This window comes from Lampetra planeri, chromosome 7, assembly GCF_965212315.1.
Source record: "Lampetra planeri chromosome 7, kcLamPlan1.2.h2, whole genome shotgun sequence".
NCBI classification, from domain to species: Eukaryota; Metazoa; Chordata; class Hyperoartia; order Petromyzontiformes; family Petromyzontidae; genus Lampetra; species Lampetra planeri.
In genome coordinates, this window is record NC_136113.1 from 17,282,638 (window position 1) to 17,302,637 (window position 20,000).

At 49.1% G+C, this 20,000-nt stretch overlaps 1 protein-coding gene across 1 annotated transcript; it reads left to right on the forward strand.

Moving 5' to 3' along the window:
• Window positions 1-7: 7 nt before the first annotated feature.
• PUS10 (pseudouridine synthase 10) lies at window positions 8-17,559 on the forward strand. Its single transcript, XM_078596614.1, has 18 exons — window positions 8-257; window positions 2,434-2,617; window positions 3,406-3,717; window positions 4,365-4,451; window positions 5,476-5,510; window positions 6,387-6,516; window positions 7,135-7,196; window positions 7,319-7,364; window positions 7,638-7,702; window positions 9,510-9,595; window positions 10,038-10,163; window positions 10,496-10,552; window positions 10,707-10,783; window positions 10,947-10,999; window positions 11,628-11,745; window positions 12,735-12,877; window positions 14,903-15,002; window positions 15,551-17,559. The coding sequence occupies exons 2-18, from the start codon at window positions 2,483-2,485 to the stop codon at window positions 15,617-15,619; spliced, it is 1,701 nt and encodes a 566-aa protein (XP_078452740.1). The 5' UTR covers window positions 8-257; window positions 2,434-2,482; the 3' UTR covers window positions 15,620-17,559.
• The last annotated feature ends 2,441 nt before the right edge of the window (window positions 17,560-20,000 follow it).

Sequence of the window (20,000 nt, forward strand, 5' to 3'; positions counted from 1 at the left end):
GGGGTGGCGGGCGCGTGCGTGCTGGGAAATCTAACAGGTGGTGCCGCGAGAGTCGCTGCTGTGCTGAGCGTGCCGGCGAGGCGAGGCCGCTTTGGTGTCGGAGTTGTTTTGGTGTCGGAGTTGTTTTGGTGTCGGAGTTGTTTTGGTGTCGGAGTTGTTTTGGTGTCGGAGTTGTTTTGGTGTCGGAGTTGAGACGTTAAAGCGACAGAAACGTCGAGAAACCCCCCCCCCCCCACCCGCCTGCAGCAGAGTGCCAGGTACCCGATTGGGACGCGCGGTGTCTCCTGCTGCTGCCGCATGTGTCGAGGCAACGGCGTCTCTGTGCGTGCCGCGGTGTTCACGCAGCAGCAGCAGCGGCAGCTTTGTCACTCTACTGCTGGATGACGAAGGACGCCGTCCCCACGGCGTGCGGGTCGTGGGGGTTGTTTGACCGTCACCATCGCCACGGCTGCTCGGTGCGGCTTGTTGACGGCAATCCGCCCCCGTGGGCCCGAGCTCGGAAGCCAAGTCGGCTTGAGCCCCCTGCTGGACACGGGCACTTGGTTCGCGCAGCAGGGGGCAGTGCGGCAGGGGGCAGTGCAGCGGGGGGGGCAGTGCAGCGGGGGGGGGCAGTGCAGCGGGGGGGGCAGTGCAGCGGGGGGGGGGCAGTGCAGCGGGGGGGGCAGTGCAGCGGGGGGGGCAGTGCAGCGGGGGGGGGGGGCAGTGCAGCGGGGGGGGCAGTGCAGCGGGGGGGGCAGTGCAGCGGGGGGGGGCAGTGCAGCGGGGGGGGGCAGTGCAGCGGGGGGGGGCAGTGCAGCGGGGGGGGGCAGTGCAGCGGGGGGGGGGCAGTGCAGCGGGGGGGGGGGCAGTGCAGCGGGGGGGGCAGTGCAGCGGGGGGGGGCAGTGCAGCGGGGGGGGGCAGTGCAGCGGGGGGGGGGCAGTGCAGCGGGGGGGGCAGTGCAGCGGGGGGGGGGCAGTGCAGCGGGGGGGGCAGTGCAGCGGGGGGGGCAGTGCAGCGGGGGGGGGGGCAGTGCAGCGGGGGGGGCAGTGCAGCGGGGGGGGCAGCGGCGTTGTTTAAAAAGCCGTCCCGGGGTGGGGTGCGAACTGAGCCTTGAACAGAGTTCGCCGTGCCCCCCCCCGCCCCCCCCCGGTTCGTGGTCTTCTGTGGGCCACGTGCACGGGGTGCCCTGCGCGTGGCACGGATCCGTTTTTGTGAATCCACTGCTGGGTGAATGCCTGTCCCCACCACCTGCCCCTACCCCCCCAAGTCGTTTCCATCCCGCGATGTCACAATCCACATCGCACCTTCACAATATCGGATTGCATCGCTCCATCTCCTCACTGTAGCGTCTCTCGGGCCATTCCTTGAGCAGCCAACTCGGTCATTGACCATCGCCCACCATCAAGCGACAGTCGTATCATTTTACTACAGCATTGGCAAGTAATTCAATTTAACGTCGCTAGAATCGATTACATTGTTATGGATTCTACCCATCATGAGACATCGGTTAATACGACCCTAGGAGGCCGCTGAGATTCATGATCAATTCTTGTGTTGACCTAAATAGGCGAGGTTCTTGATTTTAGAAGGTCAAGGCTTTGGTGAAACCAGTTTAATTCGTTGAGTCTGGTCATATTTTCAATTTTCTCGGTCAGATACATTATTTCAAACTAGATCGATTTAGGTTTTTGAGTTAAAGTATTTGATCAAATCCGGTCCTTGATTTAATAAGGTGTGCTACGTTAGATTTGGCCAAGTCCTTTGGATTAACGAACGAATTAATGAGGCAATACATAATTTATATTTTTATTTCGCCAGGTCAGGTCTTGGGATTTAATCAAGATGAGCCCGTGTCGGATTTCTCCAGGATAAATCAAGATTCTGAATATACCAAAGTTGTCGTTGGTTGAAGCAGCGATATCATAAGCTAAAAACACACACACGGCAACCTAATTTACAAGTACGATGAAGAAGGCCCAGTGTCCAAACAGTTGTCTGTAATACTTTTTTAAAGGTGGTATTGAATCTTTCCAGTTATTTGTTAATTAAATTGCAGGCAGCCAGCTGAAATTATGTCTCTTTTTGCATTGATGTATGTGTTGAGTTTGTTCATTTAATCAGGTCAAACCCTTATTACAGCACCGTTTGCTGTAAACAGACGTTGCAAACCCGGGGCATGATCAGCTGTGTGAGAGCAATGTGTGCAAGAGTCATAGCTTCTACGTAGTTAAATCTGAAAAAAGACTTAATCACTCGTTCACACTTGCACGTTGGAACAATTATAAACTGCAGGTGCTTCAATGAGAGGCCTTGAAGTTAAATTCGAAGGCGAGCTCAGGTTGCAATCCTTATTCTCGACACTGATCCAGTGCAGTTCTAAAAAACCCCGATATCAGCCTTTGTCCTCCTGCCCCCTTGTACGTTAATGTCTGGACTTGGTGTGAATCTTGAAGCGTGAGGGCACAGGACGGAGGTGCTGGAGCGAGGTGTGCAACGAGGGGCATGGCCCTGCAGCAGTTGCCTGGCAAGCGCTGGGCGCCCGTGGTGAGCATGCTGCTGAAGGGGGGCTGCTGTCCCCGCTGCGTGCTGCGCCTCTGCAGGGTGGCCGCTCCCGCCGTCTATCAGCAACCCGAGATGGTAGGACGCCGGCCGCCGCGGCCCTCTTGATACCTTGACTCGGGACACGTCTGTGGTCTGTCACGGCACATTATTATATGTGGAAAAGATTTAGCTGTGTCTTGCGCTGAACAGCCCCCAATGTATTTCTATGATTGGCGGTATATATCATTGTTGATAACAGCAGAATTTTCTTAACAGGGCCTGAATGCCAAAGAGACTCAGAATATTGAAACTGGTCCAGAGTTTTTCCTGTTTGAACAAATGCTGCTGGCAAATATTGGTGCCGAAGGCCCACATAGCAATGGACCACAAATACATTTTATGTTATGAAGGGAGGCATATTTTGTTGGGCGGAGTAAACAGTCAACTTCTGCTTCATCCTGGCTTAGATGTAATTGTGGGCTGAGTGAGAAGGAGGAGGAAGTGGCTGCGCTGGAAACTACTGCAGTTGATGGAATATAAATTTGACGTTGGTAGCTACGTCATTGCCTGCTAGCCGGTGGCATGCTATTGGCAGTGGATTGTAGCCACACTGAGGAGTCTGCGAATCACCCTGTCACCGGCGGGTGGCGTGACGTGCGTGACCGCTTGTCACCAGGAGTAGGAGGAAGCTGTTCGTGCAGCTGTGGTGCTGACGTAAAAGGCATGATATTTAGCAATTCGTTTTTGTCGGAAGTTCAACCCACCTATCCCACTCAACTCAAGCACCTTTAACCAGTTCTCCCCCATGCCCTGACACCACCACAAACCAACATTCTGTGGACTCACTGTGCTTTTTCTCTTTGATTCACCCTCGTTCCACGCAGGAGCTGCTGGGGCAGCTGGAGAAGCTTGCTTCCAGCACGGCATTAGAAGGGAGCCCACACGAGACCTCGGATGGTGGCGATGTGGACGAGCGGCCAAGGAAAAAAATGAAAACTGACAACCTGCAAATGGGCATGGAGCCCGACGATGTGCAGTGCCCTTTGGAGAGTGAGGAGAGGAGAGAAAGGAATGGCTCGGCCGAGTCTGAGAAACAGGAGACGGCAGATGTGAACAGAGCTGCGACCAAAGTGCCCGTTTGCTCTGTGTGCCTGGGGGTCATGCAGCGCTTGTGCGAGGATCCCTTCATTGAAGAGGTTCAATATCAATAGTTTTATCAACATTTTACCCCGTCATTCCCATATACTGGACTAAATGTTGCATTGTCTGCTATCCACATGGCCAGATGAAATGTTTGAACCCTTCTCATGAACCACTACATTTATTCCAAAGAGCAGTAGTAAATTCAAATAATATTTATAATAAAACATACTGAATGTGCAGACATACTTTACATACTCTTGATACATGCCGTGATGACTTGTGTTTTGTAAAATTTTACATCCAAGTTTATTGTAAATTCATTCAGAAGCGAATACTCATTTACATGTTAGGATTGTTTGCGTACATTACCTAATCTTATAATCAGTGTGGTCTATGCAGAGCCATATTTGACTAATGTGCCTGTTATTACTCACATCTTTTGAGTGAAATTTACAATCGGGTTCATTTTACATCAATGAAAGTGTGAAATATACAAAGTCACTTTTATTATCCACCCCGTGTAGTATTATTGTATATTTTAGTCTTAAGAGTGAAACCTGGATCCAGCGAAGGTGTGCGTGCATTGAGTGCACTGTGACCTTTTTTCGAGGGCGACCTGAGCCGTGTCGCCAGGTGTGTGCATTTCCCTCTTATGAAAAAGCTATCCAATTTTTTTAATGCATTCGGTCATCTTCTTCAGATGTGCAACAAGGTGAGAGACTCCGACTACCAATTCAGCAGCATGCTGGTGTCCGCCTCCTTCCCACCGCAGCTTGCCGTGCGGGAGGTGAGTGTGTGTCTGTGTATTGCATTGTCATTGAATAGAAGTGTGTATATCAAAGGTAGCTTGTGGGTGTTAGCTTGCTCGGTTACATTATATATATTTCAATTTACATTTTCGAGTAAACATTTTAGAAGAAAAAAGGGCTCTAACCTTTGGTACAGTAGTTTTGAATTCTAACTTTCATATTCTAAGTGTGTACTCGAAAAGTGTTCTTTTGTTGAATGAGACTTCAAAGAAAATATGTGTGAGTGGGTGGTCTTTGAATATTGTGCACGGTATGTGGAGCTGTGGTTAGCGCACTGCATGACGAACCTGGTAACTCAAGTTCGTTTCCCGCTCATCATTATCTGAACCAGTCATTTGTCGACTTGGCCTCCAATGAGTACCTAGTGCGATGTGTAAAAATCGCCACGAGGGAGACAAAGACGTGGTGTCGGCCACTTGCCCTACCCCCTCGTGTGCTGTGGCAGCCTTTATAGGTGCTCGCTAACAGCATTTACCCTAACAGTCTTTGAAGGCTATATGGGGGCATCTTTGTCTTGTATGGATTATATACAGCATAACCCTTGTCTATGCCACCTTTATGAATATCCTCACCCCAAATAGATCTGTCAAAAATCATCTTAGCCATGTATCGATTTTTCTTGTTGTATTTGCTTACCCAAAGACATAAAGCAGTCATCTGAAAGTGATGGAAAATTCACCCATTAACGTTTTTGCATAGATTAAATATATATAAATGGAAAGTTTCAGAACATTCATATTGTCCACATTTATTCGTGCAAACGTTTTAATGATACGCACAAATGAAATGATCCACCTAGCACCCCCCACATTCATACGGATACCATAACGTTATAATCTTTGACCTGAGCCAATTCTACGCATTGTTTTTAAATGCCCAACATGCACCGTAATGCTTTCCTTGTGCGGAAAAACTTCTGTGGTTAAGGCCCTTGGGTTTTGAATGCCAACGTGTCATTAACAGCCTTTTATCAATAATACTGTGGTCATGGTGTTTTTGCAGCATGCTGCCTGGCTGGCTATAAAGGAAAACGAAAGGTAAATAATTCACTCCTATTTTTTTTTATTGAGAATAAAAGTAACTGCACCGCATTTCAGAATTTCAGTGGTGCCGTACAAACGAAACATTCATAGTTTGAGTTGTGTGAACTTTCTGCGGGATGTTTCACTCTGGAATAAAAAAAAGTGACGTGGCGATTTGTATACCTGTATAGTTGTGCCCTGAATTGTAGATATGTGTAAAATTTTTACATTCGAATATTCCAGGTGATATTTTCCAGCTGTTGCATGTATATTCTCAAATCAGAGTCGGTTCAATATTGACATACGGGTTACTCTTCTGTCAATGGTGTAAACTCTGAAATATTTTGCAGTATCCTGTGTTCACTGATGGTTGAGTTGAATGCATGTGCACAGATGCATAGTAATGTGAGACATTCGTGAATAACATTCTGTGCTAAGTGGAACGTGGTAAAAGAAATCTCCAAATGTGAATATATACCTTTTTTGTGCATGTACTTGCTGTATGGTTGGAGCGGTGGTGTATACTGGTTTGCACACTGCACTATGGACGTGGTGACCTGAGTTTGATTTCCGGCCACGGATAAAATCAGTGACGAGTGATTTCTGAATCATTCGTGCATACCTCCCATGGTCGATTCAGGCCGGTGGTGTCCAGAAAGTATGGTCATACAACCCCCATGACCGACATGGAATGGGAATGCCTTCATTGAGCAGTTTGTTGACTGTTTTATTTATATTTTAATAATTTTTTTCTAGTGATGAAATTTTCACTGTGGCCCACTCTAATTTTCTTTGTGCATATATACTTGAGTTTCCGTTGCAAGCTGGCGTTTGGCTCATTAACCTGCTTAATCTCCGCTGTCCTCCCTCTTCATCCTCCCTGGAGCCCAGCGCGCGCGGGGCCTGCTTGGAACGCGGTGATGGTAGCGGCGGCGGCACGGGGGTGCTGCTCAAGGAGGCGTACAAGTGGGTCGTGTACCCGGCGCTAGCTAAGCGCTTCAGGGTGCCCGTGGAGGGCAAGGTGCCAGTGACGTGGGGTGCGGGGTGGTGGGGTGATCGTTCAGCTGTGCCACGTTATTGTTTCTCCCGGTGCTTGAGAAATTCCACGTTTAAGTTCACAAATTGGGCGTGGAATGATTCATTGCCGACTGATTCGATGAATTGTCACCGTTTAGGGTCACAATTCATCAATGGATTTTTATATTTTTTCCATGTCGTTTGAATGTTTATGTTTTTTTCTGCCTTCCCTCCACTGGTTTGTTCAGTAAGCCTAATTTTATTCTTAGAATGTCATCTGCATTAACTGTAAAAAAACTAATAATCCCGCGCATGATTCATCATGAGTCTAAGATTCAAGTAGAATAGAAAATCATAATATTCCCCTTTCGTATATATTTGGCTTCTGGGTTTTATGTTTACTCTTAATGGGATATTTTACAAAAAAAAGTGCCCAGTTGTGGCCACATGAACCTCCCATACATTCCCTCTTTTCACCTTCATGCTTTAAGGTTTAGAGTAAAGTCGGTAACATTTTGAAGTCTTGTTTAGTGACACCCAGTGCGTGCGCGAGTGTGGATATTGTGCTGTTTGTTTTGTGCTGACCGGGCGTATAACAGCAACCTTGTGTGCATCTTTGCAGAGTCCTTTTGAAGTGAGCTTAAATCTGACGCACAAGGAAACCGACAGCGAATGCCGATTTTTGTAAGTCAACCATCTCTTGGATTCAATTGGCAGTTGAAGTAACATTGGGGTTGTTAATTTTCATGCACAATTTTATTGTTTTGCTATTTTTAATTTTTTTTTTCTGTATTTTTTTTATGCAGGGCATCTGCTTGTCCAGACTGTTTCAAACCATCCAAAAACAAACAAGTGAGACATTTTGTTAATTTCTTCATTTAATTTAAATTACTTTTTTGTTGAACTTGCCTGTTCTTTTACCCTTTTATCTGTGGCTGGCTGCTATATTTGCATGTCTATTTTATTACATTTGCGGTATGGTGGTTCCTCTTTGGATCTAAAATTAACAGGCTCAAAACAAAACTGTGATAAAGTTGTGCGCATTGGACAATTAACATATTCATACGGAGACATCGACATCTTCCACCCACTCATTCAGACACTGTTGGGCTTTCCCTGTTGCAGTCTCTGTTCTCTAGAGCAGCTGTTTCAAAGGCGTTGGAAAAAATCCCCGACAACCAGTTCAGAAGGCAAGTGTTGTGTGTGTGTGCACTGGCCTCAAGCCAATGCCAATCTATTGGCGGGACATTAAGGGGCACTCCTTGTAATTTCTCTTCTTGGTTCTTTCGGTAAAGTCACGTAGAAGGGAAGTAATAAAATAATAAAAATAAAACATAAAATTATTCTCACGACGTTTCGGCCACAACGCAAGTAGCCGTCCTCAGGTGAAAACCAGGTCTGTCGAGGCGACAGCGTCTGAATGAAACAGCACACGCGCTTGGAGCAGACGCTGTCGCCTCGACAGACCTGGTTTTCACCTGAGGACGGCTACTTGCGTTGTGGCCGAAACGTCGTGAGAATAGTTTTATTATGTTTTATTTTTATTATTTTATTACTTCACTTCTACGTGACTTTACCGAAAGAACCAGTCACGAAAGCTTTAAATCGAAATCCTTGTAATTTGTTCGTAAAATTACTTCTTTCCTTCGTGTTTTTGTTGGTTTGTAAAGTACAGCAGCGACAGTAATAATTATGATTGGTTTTCAAACATTTCGGCAGTGTGGCCATGGCATTTCTGAGCTTGACCTTTTTTGCCCTCACACTCCCATATCCATAATAGAGGTTTTTTTGGGTTAGATCACGTAAATATGAATGTGTCGTTAAACCCGCCACCATCCGACACAGCCAATTAGTAAGGTTTGTCACGTAAACAGAACGTGCCAATTCATTACTGGTACACCACACCGGTGTGTCGTTGTAATTACTGGCAAAACGTCGTACTCAGATTGTAAATGTTGTGGATTTATTCTCCTAAACACCGGTGTGCTGTACTAGTAACGAATTGGCATGTTATGTTTACGTGACAAACTTACTAATTGGCTGTGTTGGGTGGTGCCGGGTTTAACGACACATTTACATTTATGCGATCTAACCCAAAAATCTGCATTATGGATAATATTGGTCGCGAAAGCCTATGTGTTAAACTGACACTCCCATTTCTTGAAAGTATTTTTTGTTGTAATTGGGGCACTTGCTGAGATTACATTTCTCCACAAATCATGCATTCACTTTCAAGCGGTAACTAAACATTACATAAGATATATATGTGTCACTACAATTCTTCGGGGCGATATTTATTCTGGCAAAATAAAAATGTGGTAACCATAAGGAATACCCAGACAAGTGTGATTGTAAGGTGGTGGTTATTTAGCAGTTTAGTTGCAGATATTTAAAAAAATTCAGATAATTTCTGGGACACTTAACTGTCAGATAATTACTTTCCTCTGGAAGTGAAACAAACAAATGCAGATGGAATGCATTTAGTGCCTGATTTCGTAATGGTCATGCGTTAAATATAGAACTCTGACATTCAGGTTTGTCAGTGTGGTGCATACAGACGTGTCTTCATTTGCCCGTAGAGTGCTGAGCGAGCCTGCGGGCTGTTGTAGACCTAAAGCGGTTGTTTAAAAATGCCCTCAATGGAATTTCCCTTTCTCATTTATATAACCTAAGGGGAGAAGATGTTGCTGATGGCGTGTTCTTCAATTGGTAGAGAACGTGGGGGAAGGGCATGTTGTACTGCTGGACGTCATTGTGGTTGCAAACTGGGGAACCGGTGCAGTTGCTGCGTTTTGTTTACGTGCCATCGAATGCCCTCGCGACCGAGGGACACGCACATAACACGTGTGTGCTGAAGGCGTTGTCTCGGGCTTCGGCAATTGGGCTGACGCTGCGGGGTTGGGAGAATCCCTGGGTACGGCGAGCGAGATGTTCGTGGTGCAGCGGCGGCGGTGTCAATGAAGTTGTTCTCCCTTCCCACTTCTGTTTCAAAATCAGGAACTTTCCATGGCCCCTTCCGCCGCCAAGCCGCACGTGCTTGTGCAGCGACATTGCGTGCACTCACGGGCCCGTCTTTGTCGCAGGTGTGGTGGACGTTTCGCCTGGAATTAGTGAAACAATATTCAAGCACGGATGTGCTAATTAGTTGTTGGATTTATGGTCATTTATTCACACGCACATTGCAAAATGGTGGAGTTTTCTGAATATACATACTAAACCGAAGTTATTTGCCACTTCAGTCATTTGGGATTAATTGTTTCCTCATTCTCATGTCAGAGTGATTGGAAAGGTGCGGTCTATTGAAACCGTGCTCTTGGATACACTGATGTCATTGTACAGGAGCCATTCTTGGGTCACGTAAGACATAAAGCGCTACGCTGCATGAGCGTAATCCAGTCGTAAGATAAGACGTGAGAATATTTGCACATTCCTCATTGAATGCGCACTCCCCACAGTCCCAAACTTTACAAGGCAGTGACCACATTACGGAGAAGCTGCCCGTTGTCCTCCGCCCCCGACCGTTAGGACGTTACAACAAGTACTCGCGCACGCTGCCGCAGACGCCGTGGGTGATCGACGGCGAGCGGAAAATGGAGTCGTCCGTTGAGGAGCTCATCGCAAACATCCTGGTCCTCGCGTTTCACGCGAGCGGTACGAGCGCACGCCAGCCTCCCTCCTGTCTCCCTCCTCGCTTCCCGTCGGAGGCGGTGTCAGCGTCACAGATGTGTGTCCTGCTGTTTTCGTAACCCGCATTCGCTTGCACGAGCAGTCGCAACAAGCGGAGCCGTCTCATTGGACGCCGTGCTCGCGTGTGCACGACCGCGCACAATTGAAACGTGAAGCGGAATCGTAACAATTTTATGCCTTTGTCTTTTACCCCCTCCCTGTCGTTTCTGATATTAGCTGGTTTTTCTCGAGCCCTATAAATCTCATCAGAGCTGCTGAGTTGAGCCCATTTGATTATCTTCCTCGTATCTCACCAGGTTTCAACTTTTCCTCGTCTGGAAGAGAGGACGTGGATGTGCGGACCCTTGGAAAAGGTATTGTTTAAAGCGTTATGCTTTTTTCACAAATGTTCCAAAACAAAACAATCGCCAGCACGCGGGTTTTACTCTGGAACTGACATCCTCGTGCTCTCGGTACAAGCGAGCTGTCAGGCGCGAGCTGATTTCCTCGCACTTTGGTGTGCACCAGGCCGGCCCTTCGCAGTGGAGCTGATAAACCCACGCAGAGCCGCTCTCTCCCAGTCCCAGCTTAGGCAGCTGCAGAAAGTAAGTGGCATCTGCTTAAACATGTTTTTTTTATAAAAAAATAAAATAACAAAAACTTTGTGTTATAATGATGTGTCGTATGCTCTTGTCATGCATGTTAATGATTATTTGCGAGGCTGAGACTAACCCAATGTAAAATTATTTTTAATCTGTCACTTTGCAGGAGATCAATTCGTCGGACAAAATAGCAGTGCGGGACCTGCAGATTGTCAGTCGGTGAGGCTTTATGCTGTAATTTTTCTTCACAGACGTTTTGTTTTGGAATGGAACGATTATCCATCAAACAAACAATGATGCCTTCTTGATCGACCCATTGGTGCCCTTCTATCAAATTTGCACCTGAGTTTTGATACCAGCTGTCTGTGATGAGCGCCTCCTGGAGGGAAGCTCGGCATGAAAATAATATTCGGAGAGGGCCTCGTAGGTTTGATGAGCCCAAAATTACAGCCCTGTTTGTGCTTCTGATGGCGCCCCATCTTCTTAGGCTTGGTGTAGCGCTTCTCCATTTATTAGCACCGTCAGTTGCTTAGCTGCTGGGTAGCCCCGTGGTTGGTGTGTTTGCCGTACTTCTGATTAGTGCGTAAGCAAGGCAGCTGTTATTAAGTGGGCAGCCTGACCTCCTTGTACACTCGGCAATTATCACATGGCGAACTCCAAAAACACACTGCCTGCTGCTGAGCAGCAGACAGTGTGTGACAATGTCACCCCATATCTAGAGTGTGAACATTGCAGATTAAAGTAGTAAATCGTCCGGACACAACAGTGAGGAGGAAGGTCATGGGGAGCTTGGTGTGCAGGCGTGGGGTGGAGTAGAGAGTGACCGATGGTGCCTGTGTGGCCACAGGGAAGCGATGGCCCACATGAAGGAGGGCGAGGAAGAGAAGACCAAGTCGTACAGCGCACTCGTGTGGAGCGAGAAGGCCTTGGTCCCTGGCGACCTGGACTTCCTGCGGGACATTAAGGTGAGTGGAGCCGCCTCCTGGCCACAGGCCTGAACAGTCAGACTGCGACTGTGTTCTAATGAATGTTTGCGTTTTAATACGGTTCATGTTATACTTACAAACATGGGGTGGAGTGGTGAGCGACCCTGCACGATGAACCACTTGATCTGAATAAAGTTCCCAGCCATGGCTAACATTCCTTGCGTGTGATATCACCAACCCGCACTGCGTGGGGACGTACTGTCAAACAACCCCTTTGACCAACACGGCGTGAAGAGGTCTCCATCCAGCAGTGGATGGACAAAGGGCCGTAAATTAAAGTACATTACAAACATACGCGTGTAAGGGGGTCACTCATAAATAATCACACTTCTGTATGATGCCATATTCTTTGAGAAGGACGGTAGGTGAGATGCTTCCTTTGCACTTGTTTAACACCAGACAATAAACATCAGACTAAAACGTGATCTTGTGATTTTCTATATTTAAACTGGAGCGGGATAAATGAAAGACGACTGAAAAGCCATGACAATACTCCCACGCACATCAATGGAGGTCTTGCAAGGTGGCTTCTCTTTGCTTATTGTTGCTTTCGTGGCCATCATGGAGAGCGTCACGGAGGCATCGTGCAGAGCTGCGTTTGCCTTTCCCCACGCTGCCGGATTTAGTGATTCATAAAAAAAAATGATTGAGTTTTCCGAGTAGTGATTGAGCCATCACTGCCAAGTTCCTGGTTTTGAATCTGGTACTCATCTGCAGTGAGTTGATGGTCTCGGCCTGGTTATCAATATTTATTTAGGTTTTTCGCTTACCTCCAGTTTGGCATATAATGATGCCCAAAGTGTAGAGCAAGGCTATTGCGGTTACTTCACAGTATTCCGTGACGCACTGCTCAGTGTGGAGTCCAACTGGAAGCGTTCACGAAACATTCCGCAGTCAGCGCCGTTCATTATAATTTGTATTGCAAAAAGCAAAAAAAAAAGTCTTTCCTGCATGACCGCAAAACTCAGGATCTGCGCTTGGAGCAGACGACGCCCCTGCGAGTCCTGCACCGGCGCCCTCTGGCCATGCGGCCGCGACTCATCCACACGATGCGCGCCGAGCTGTGCAACGCGCACCACTTCCGCCTCGACCTGCGCACGCAGGCTGGGACGTATCCTTGCGCCCAAGCCGCCGCCGCCGATGCAGTTGCGACCGCACGCACCTCTCCTGCGGTTCCCTCCGCCTCTGTTTGTCTTTTGCACCCATCGTGGTCTAAACTGCATCTAAATGTCAAGGATTAACCGTATATAATATGATGTATTGTCGATCAACATGTATTGATGTATTAGGTCTGACCCATGTATCGTATGTGCATGTATGTTCCCTTTTATCAGTCCACTGCTGTAAGAGGTCCTCCCCCACGTTGTCTGGGTCATTGGACCATACCTCACTTCATGCTGATAGAGTCGGCTGGTGAAGACGGGAAGGATAGACGTGGGAGCATAGTTGTAGCATACAACAATGGATCTTTATTCACTTCCCCTTTCTGCTCGGAATATTGCACAGCACCGCAACAGCCTACGACAGCCGGCTTACACGGTGGTCACCTATCCAAGCACCATGCTGGCTTCACGCTGCGTTGCTTCTGATGTCTGACAAGGCCTGGCATAGAACAATGCAGTTCGGCTGTGCCGACTTGAAAAACATCCAACCTGAACATTCGTGGATTATTCCGCTCGGAGGTTTACTATCACAACTGTCAGAGTGTACAAGTCGGTGACAAGCCGAGAGCCTTCGGGGAGCGCTGAACTTGTTCGCGCGACCTTTGGAGTGTCTGCACCTTGCCGTGCCACCGGCGTAGTCGTGCAAACGTTGGCAAAATAAAAGCTACATTCGGCCACGGTGACATCATACAAGCATGATGCAACGGAGCAAAGTTGACAGAGCATGCTTGATTATTACATGAACCAAATGACTGTTATTCATTTACATGACACAATGTTTGGAGGGTTTCTTTTCCACCGAGTACAAGCCCATTTTGGGGCCATCCATTCGGTACTTACGCATGGAGGGGGGGGGGGGGTGAAGCATTGATAATTTGTCATTTGGCCTTCAAATGAGTTAGTCCGGCGGTGGACTGTTTGCTTAAACATGTTAATATTATTAATCCTTGATCGTTTCTGCGTGGATTAAATATCGGTCGTTCTATAGGATTCGGGGGGGGGGGGGGTGTAAAAAGTACGCGTGCGTACAGGGAGGGAGGGAGGGGTCAAGTTTTGACAGATTTTTGCGTCTTTACTAAATGGATGTCCCCTAAGTGGATGGCTAAAGAGGTCGATTATAATGAGGACATTGAGGTTCTGCAGTCTTTCTCAAGAGTTCTCTCGAGACACACCGAGTATCTGCTCTCTGCAGAATGCTTGCATTTGGAGTAAACGCAGTTCTCTTCAAAATTCGCTGACCGTGGAGAAATGGGCCATCCGTTGAGTCGGGACGCAAAAATCTGTCGACACTTGACCCCTTCCACCCTCCCTGTACGCACGCGGACTTTTTACACCCCCCCCCCCCCCGAATCCTATAGAACGGCCGATATTTAATCCACGCAGAAACGATCAAGGATTAATAATATTAACGTGTTTAAGCAAACAGTCCACCGCCGGACTAACCCGTTTCCTATTCGCACATTGTCAGTAGACCCCCCCATACGCAAGCAAACGCATTTGGATTAACCCCCCCTCCCCCTCCATGCGTACGTACTAAATGTATGGCCCCTTGAAAGTGCGCTCTTGAGGTCGGTTTGTTTTTTTCTGTGGCTGCTTAATTTTTTTCCAGGGTTGGCATCTTCGAAAATAATATTGGATCGATAATGCTTTACCTGAGCTGTGTTTTCAGAGGCCATAGAGGTTATATTATTTTTTCGCACTGTACGTAGCCAACCGTGCTAATCGGAGGTGTGGGCGAAGGACAACATTCGAAGTTGCTCCCCGTTTGATTGTCGCAAGACTGGGCTGGAATTGAGGATCACAGGGGATGACGGTCATGCGCTCTGGTAAACGGCCCGGCCTCGCAGACAACCTCCGTCGCTCGCGATGTTCAGCAACCCTGGCGGGGGCAGGAGTCTCGTTGTGTCGAATGTGCGGCGGATACGACTCTTGTGGCTTACGGCCTTTAACTGGGGCGGCGCTGCCTCGCGCAGATACATCAAGGAGTTTGTGCACGGCGACTTTGGGCGCACCGTGCCCAACCTGGGCTTGCTGCTGGGCACGCAGACCGACATCTTGGAGCTCGACGTGGAGGTGAGGGGGGGCCGGCACGAACACGACGACCCCGCGAGCACAGGCGCATCTGTCCCGCACGCTGTCGGCACGAGGCAGGATGTGGCAATGTGTGATGCGAATTCCAACAAAAGGAAGTTATTGAGCGCGAGTTGAAAAACGTCAAATTCATTCAAAGTTAAGAATACTTAACACACTCGTTTTAGCTCAAACTGGTTATGTTGTAAAATATCTGTGAACTGTGCAGGCCAACATAGATTTTTTTGTTACGGTGAAATCACTTGGTTACACGTGGATGGTATTTGTTTTAGGCTGGTCTCGGCACAACATTTTGCACGACCTGTGCGTGATTTGACGCCGTTGTCACCACGGCGTGAGGAGGACACGTGAATGTGAAGGACAGCACTTGTCTTGCGCCATCTTTGCCACGTTTTGTTGATTTGGGTGAGAACCCTGCGTGGTGGACGAGCACTGCCTTGTGATGTCCCCTGCGACTGGTTGTGGCCGCCGTTCGCTGGGCGAGCTGACCCCACGGGGCACGGTCACCCTCGCTGTGCGCTGTCTTCCAGTCGGTGGACGTGGCCTGGCCGCCCCCGCTGGATGACGAGGACAGTCCGGAGCAAGCGGAGGGGGTGTAGGGGGCGCGGGGGGTTCTGGGCGTGAGGCTGCTGCTGTTGCTGCTGCCCACCTGCCCCGCCCGCCTGCAACATCATCCCCAACGTCTCTTGTGAAACTTGACCTTTTCGGTCGACTTGAATTAGCGTTTCCTTCCTGTTTAAAATCTCGTTCAATATTTATTGCTACGATTTGCTAAACACGTTGTGAGGTGGAGCAGGATCGGCGTGTGTTTGGTTTTTTTGTATCATTTTTACGAGCGAAACGGCGAACAGAATACACGGCGATTTACGATTCGCCTTGTGTGTTTTTGAGTTATGTAAATGACGATGTTAATCAGGAAAGGGCAAGTGGAACATTTGAATGAAAACATCCGATACGAGTTCGTTGACTCGTGCCAAACACGGTGTAGACCCGGCACGAGTCGCCCTCGATGACACAATCGCAAACGTCAACAATGAAACTGCGCCTGCACACTTCAAAGCGCTTCATTTGCGCCCGAGCCTCGCGGACGTAAATACTTCGTGGGGGAATTCCCCGCCGCGCTGGAGCAAGTCCGCCCAGGCAGCCGCGGGCCCGGCCCACGCGGTGGCCTGCTGTGACGTCGGTAGGTGGTGGGGGAAATACGACGAAACCGCGCCTCATTATTCACGGTGGCGTCCCACCACTCCTCCCACGCCGCGCGTGACACCTGCCGCCGACCGGGGCTGCTGGGTGGGCTCGGCATGTCCGCTGCGTGTGGGTGGACATCTTGAGCCTTGGGACTGCGTATCAACGACTCGGGTTTTTTTTTCCCTTTCTGACCAAAGCCTCGTTGAATGCAATTTGGACAAAAAAAAACCGACACCCTTGTTGCTCTCCATCGCCCGAGAAGCGCAGCGTCCCAACTGCACAATCACGTTGGCATCTTATCGGGGCTCTTGGCACCTCTTTTGAGATGGCTCTGTTTGTTCACGACGGATTAAACGGAGGGCTCTCTCGCGACGCGTCGCATCTTCTAAGCCACGCGTCGCAAAGCCACCGGCTGCCGTCTGCCAAGCGTTTCCATTGTCACTGAAACGCTTGCGGCAAATGACTCTCGGGACGACTTGATTGGCATAATTGCATGCAGGTAGTCGGAGAATGGCTTCCATGGACGGCGATACACTTCTGTGAAGTGCCGGTCACGTGTCGGGTTGAGGCGTTGCGTCGCGGAGTGAGATGAGGTCACTTTCACCAGCCCACGCACAACCGGTTTCGTGCAGCGTTTATCAGACGGCGAGAGCTGCCTGGCGCCCGTAAGGCCAGAGGCAACGTCGCTGCGCAGGTGCTCATTAGAGACATTTATAGCCACATGCCTCTTAAGTGGCGGATATTAGAACATTTAAGTTGCACTGGCTCAAAAAAACTGCATTGTCAGCGTGTAAAGTCCAAAACAGTTGTGTTGAAGAGTATACAATAATACTGGCAAGGGTAAATGTTTTCCTGTTGTAGATAACATCTCAAGATGGGCTGATGAAAATAACCTGCGATCTCGAGAAATGTGTTCACGAGTTGCAAGGCTAGCGCCTGTGTTACTGAAAGCAGCTTCACAACACGTGTTCATAGTTGGAGCCTTAAGTCTTGACGCGTGGAGGAATGGCATGTCCGTGGTGAAGCTGACAAGCTACAGGTGATACAAATCATTTATATGGGAGCCTATTACCTGCAAGTGGTGATGAAGTCAGCTTGCGAATTCAAATTGAAGCGCTGAGTGAAGGGCAATGTCGGAACTGGAATTGGCGACACGAGGTCCGTGTGACGATGTTAGGGAAAGAAGAGCAACGCGTCGCATCGATGTGAAGGGGCAATACTCCTGCATTGATGTCTCGGCAACAGTGAATACTTTAACGCGCCTGTGTTGGCCATGTACCAAAATGTAAACTATGCCTTGTGAGTACTGTATTGCAACCCGTGATTTAATTAAAAACATTTAGTTAAATAATGCGCATTATGTCATTGCATTCCCGTGGCTGAACATTCGCAATCGTACCGTAGAACTTTCATTGTTACGGCAACGCTGTCAGGTTTGCTGTGCGATCGCATCGTGTCGTCAGATTTGAAAGTGCCAAACATAGTTAGGGAAAACGAACCCCGGCGATGTGGACGAGTGTGCTCGAGCCAGCGACTGTAACATAAACGGCGTCGACGTTTCTTATAACTCTGCTCCGGGTGCGACATCCCGGCGTGAAGACTCCCATCGCGGCCACACCATTCGCTCTGAGCGGTCACAGCTGGGACCACACTCGAGTAAATGAGCGACGTAAATAATTTCACCAGGTAAGGGGCCCACGGAGCTAGGCAGCTCGTTTTCAGACGCGACCTGGCCACAAATAACTCTGCCAAGTGGCTTCTCACGTGGACATGTATAGCAGCCAAATACTCAAAACGCGTGGCGATTCTAAATGTGGAGGGAAAACTCAGAAGACCCGGAGAAAAAGACACGAGCACGGCGAGAGATACGCAAACTCCAAATGTATAGGCGTCAGGGTCGGGATTGAACCCACGACACCTCTCGTATACCAAGCGAAGTAGTTAACATCTCACCACCGTGGCGCCCCGATCCAGACATTACCCCACACACCCCACACGGATTCCTGGCAGACGAACAGATTACACTTTGTCGAAACACTTCCCGTACACACGTCTTTCAGAATGCTTATTTTTCAAAGTGCCATGCGCTGCCGAGCATGGCAGCAACCGGTCTGCCGTTTCTGAGCGAACGCTGCAGGCGCAGGTGACGAGGGCTGCGTTCGCAAACACGGCGCGTTGCTCGTGCGTGCCTGGGCCCAGTGGCCGCGTGGGCGGGCACCCGCTTCCTACCCATGGTCAAAGGTTTCCGTGTTCACGGTTTGGGCACGGTGACTTCATGCACCAAAATGCGAGCCGTGTGCGTATGCTGGTTGGATTTTCCCCCCTCCGAGTCGTACGTATGCAGGTAGCGTGGGCAGGATCAGGTATGGCGGTGGTGACTTGTCGCCGAATCCGCGATTATCGTGCGGTTTCAGGTAGATAGCGATGGCATTCGGGAACTCGCGTGATGACAGTTTGACGATGATGTATTAAATAGTACGAACACTGCCGATCCCACAACGCGTAACGGCGTGTCTCAGAGCGCAGTTTAATAACGATAACAATCACTTTGTCAAATATCCTGCACAAAGCCCTCCTCCTGACACGTGTGGACACTCAGTTGAGGCCCTCCCGGCCAACACTTCAGGTATTGACGTTAATACAATTAATGCTCAGACTCTACATTAATGGCAAATGGATTTAGAGGCCGTGATAAGAAATTCAATTAATGTTTTCCATAAAACCCTGCACCTGCTGCTGCAGGTTCGACATCTCGACTCGCGTCGCGTGTTCAGGGCTCCCAATCGAGCGCCACCCCCTGGGATTGCCACCCCAATGCCCACCTCAGGCCCATGCACACAACGTTTCTCATCCATCACGACGACCCCCATCACCCTCCGCATGGTCGACATCATGGGTAGCCAACCTGTACCAGACAAAGAGTCAAAAAGGACCCTGGAGTTCTGCAAGAGGCAAGTGTATATTTATATACACAGTTTTCGTCAGACCGCGGGACACATTAGTCTTTGCTACCGTGATAGTTCTACGTTACACCCCTTCGATAATAATAATTCAAATGTAGAATGCGCATTCCATCATAGGATCCCAATGCGCAATGCATGTAAAGCCAAAAAACTAAAACAGAACCAGCAGGGCAACCGAACAAACGAAAGAGGGAAGGACACTTTAAAGAGATGGGATTTCAAATCAGACTTAAATATATCTACCGACTGATTTCCAGCCGCTTGTGGTGGATTAAAGAGCCAGATGTGGCTCAGGAGACACCAGCTGGCCACTGCTGGACTACATTCTCTTCGAATGGCTTGATGAAATGGCAAGATCTCCCACCTGTAGTGATATATATAAAACGTTACTCCTACCGCAACCCGATTCTCTCACGTTAAATTCGGACCTCTCCTCTAAGCGGTTTAAATGGTTTACGTCAAGAAAACAGTCGCCCTACAAACGCAGCAGCCGTCCGTTACGAAACCTCCTTCCTGCCTTGCGCACATTCAAACACGCGGGGGGGGGGGGGTCCTCTTCCCTCCTCCCTCGTCTCGCGCTCTGTGTCTGGGCGCACGCGACGAAGCGCCTCGCGCCGAGCGCACGGCGCCTGGAGGCGGCTCTCCGCACGCGAGCCCCCCCCCCCCCCACTGGGGACGGCCGCTCCGGCAGCACCAGCCTCGTCCACCGCTCAGGTCACTGAGACTCAAAGCCACACAGCTGCGCACAGTCGCAAAGATTACAACAACAACATAACCCCCCCCCCCCCAACAAGTTACGAACGATGCTCGTTTGGGCCAGTTTCCCATC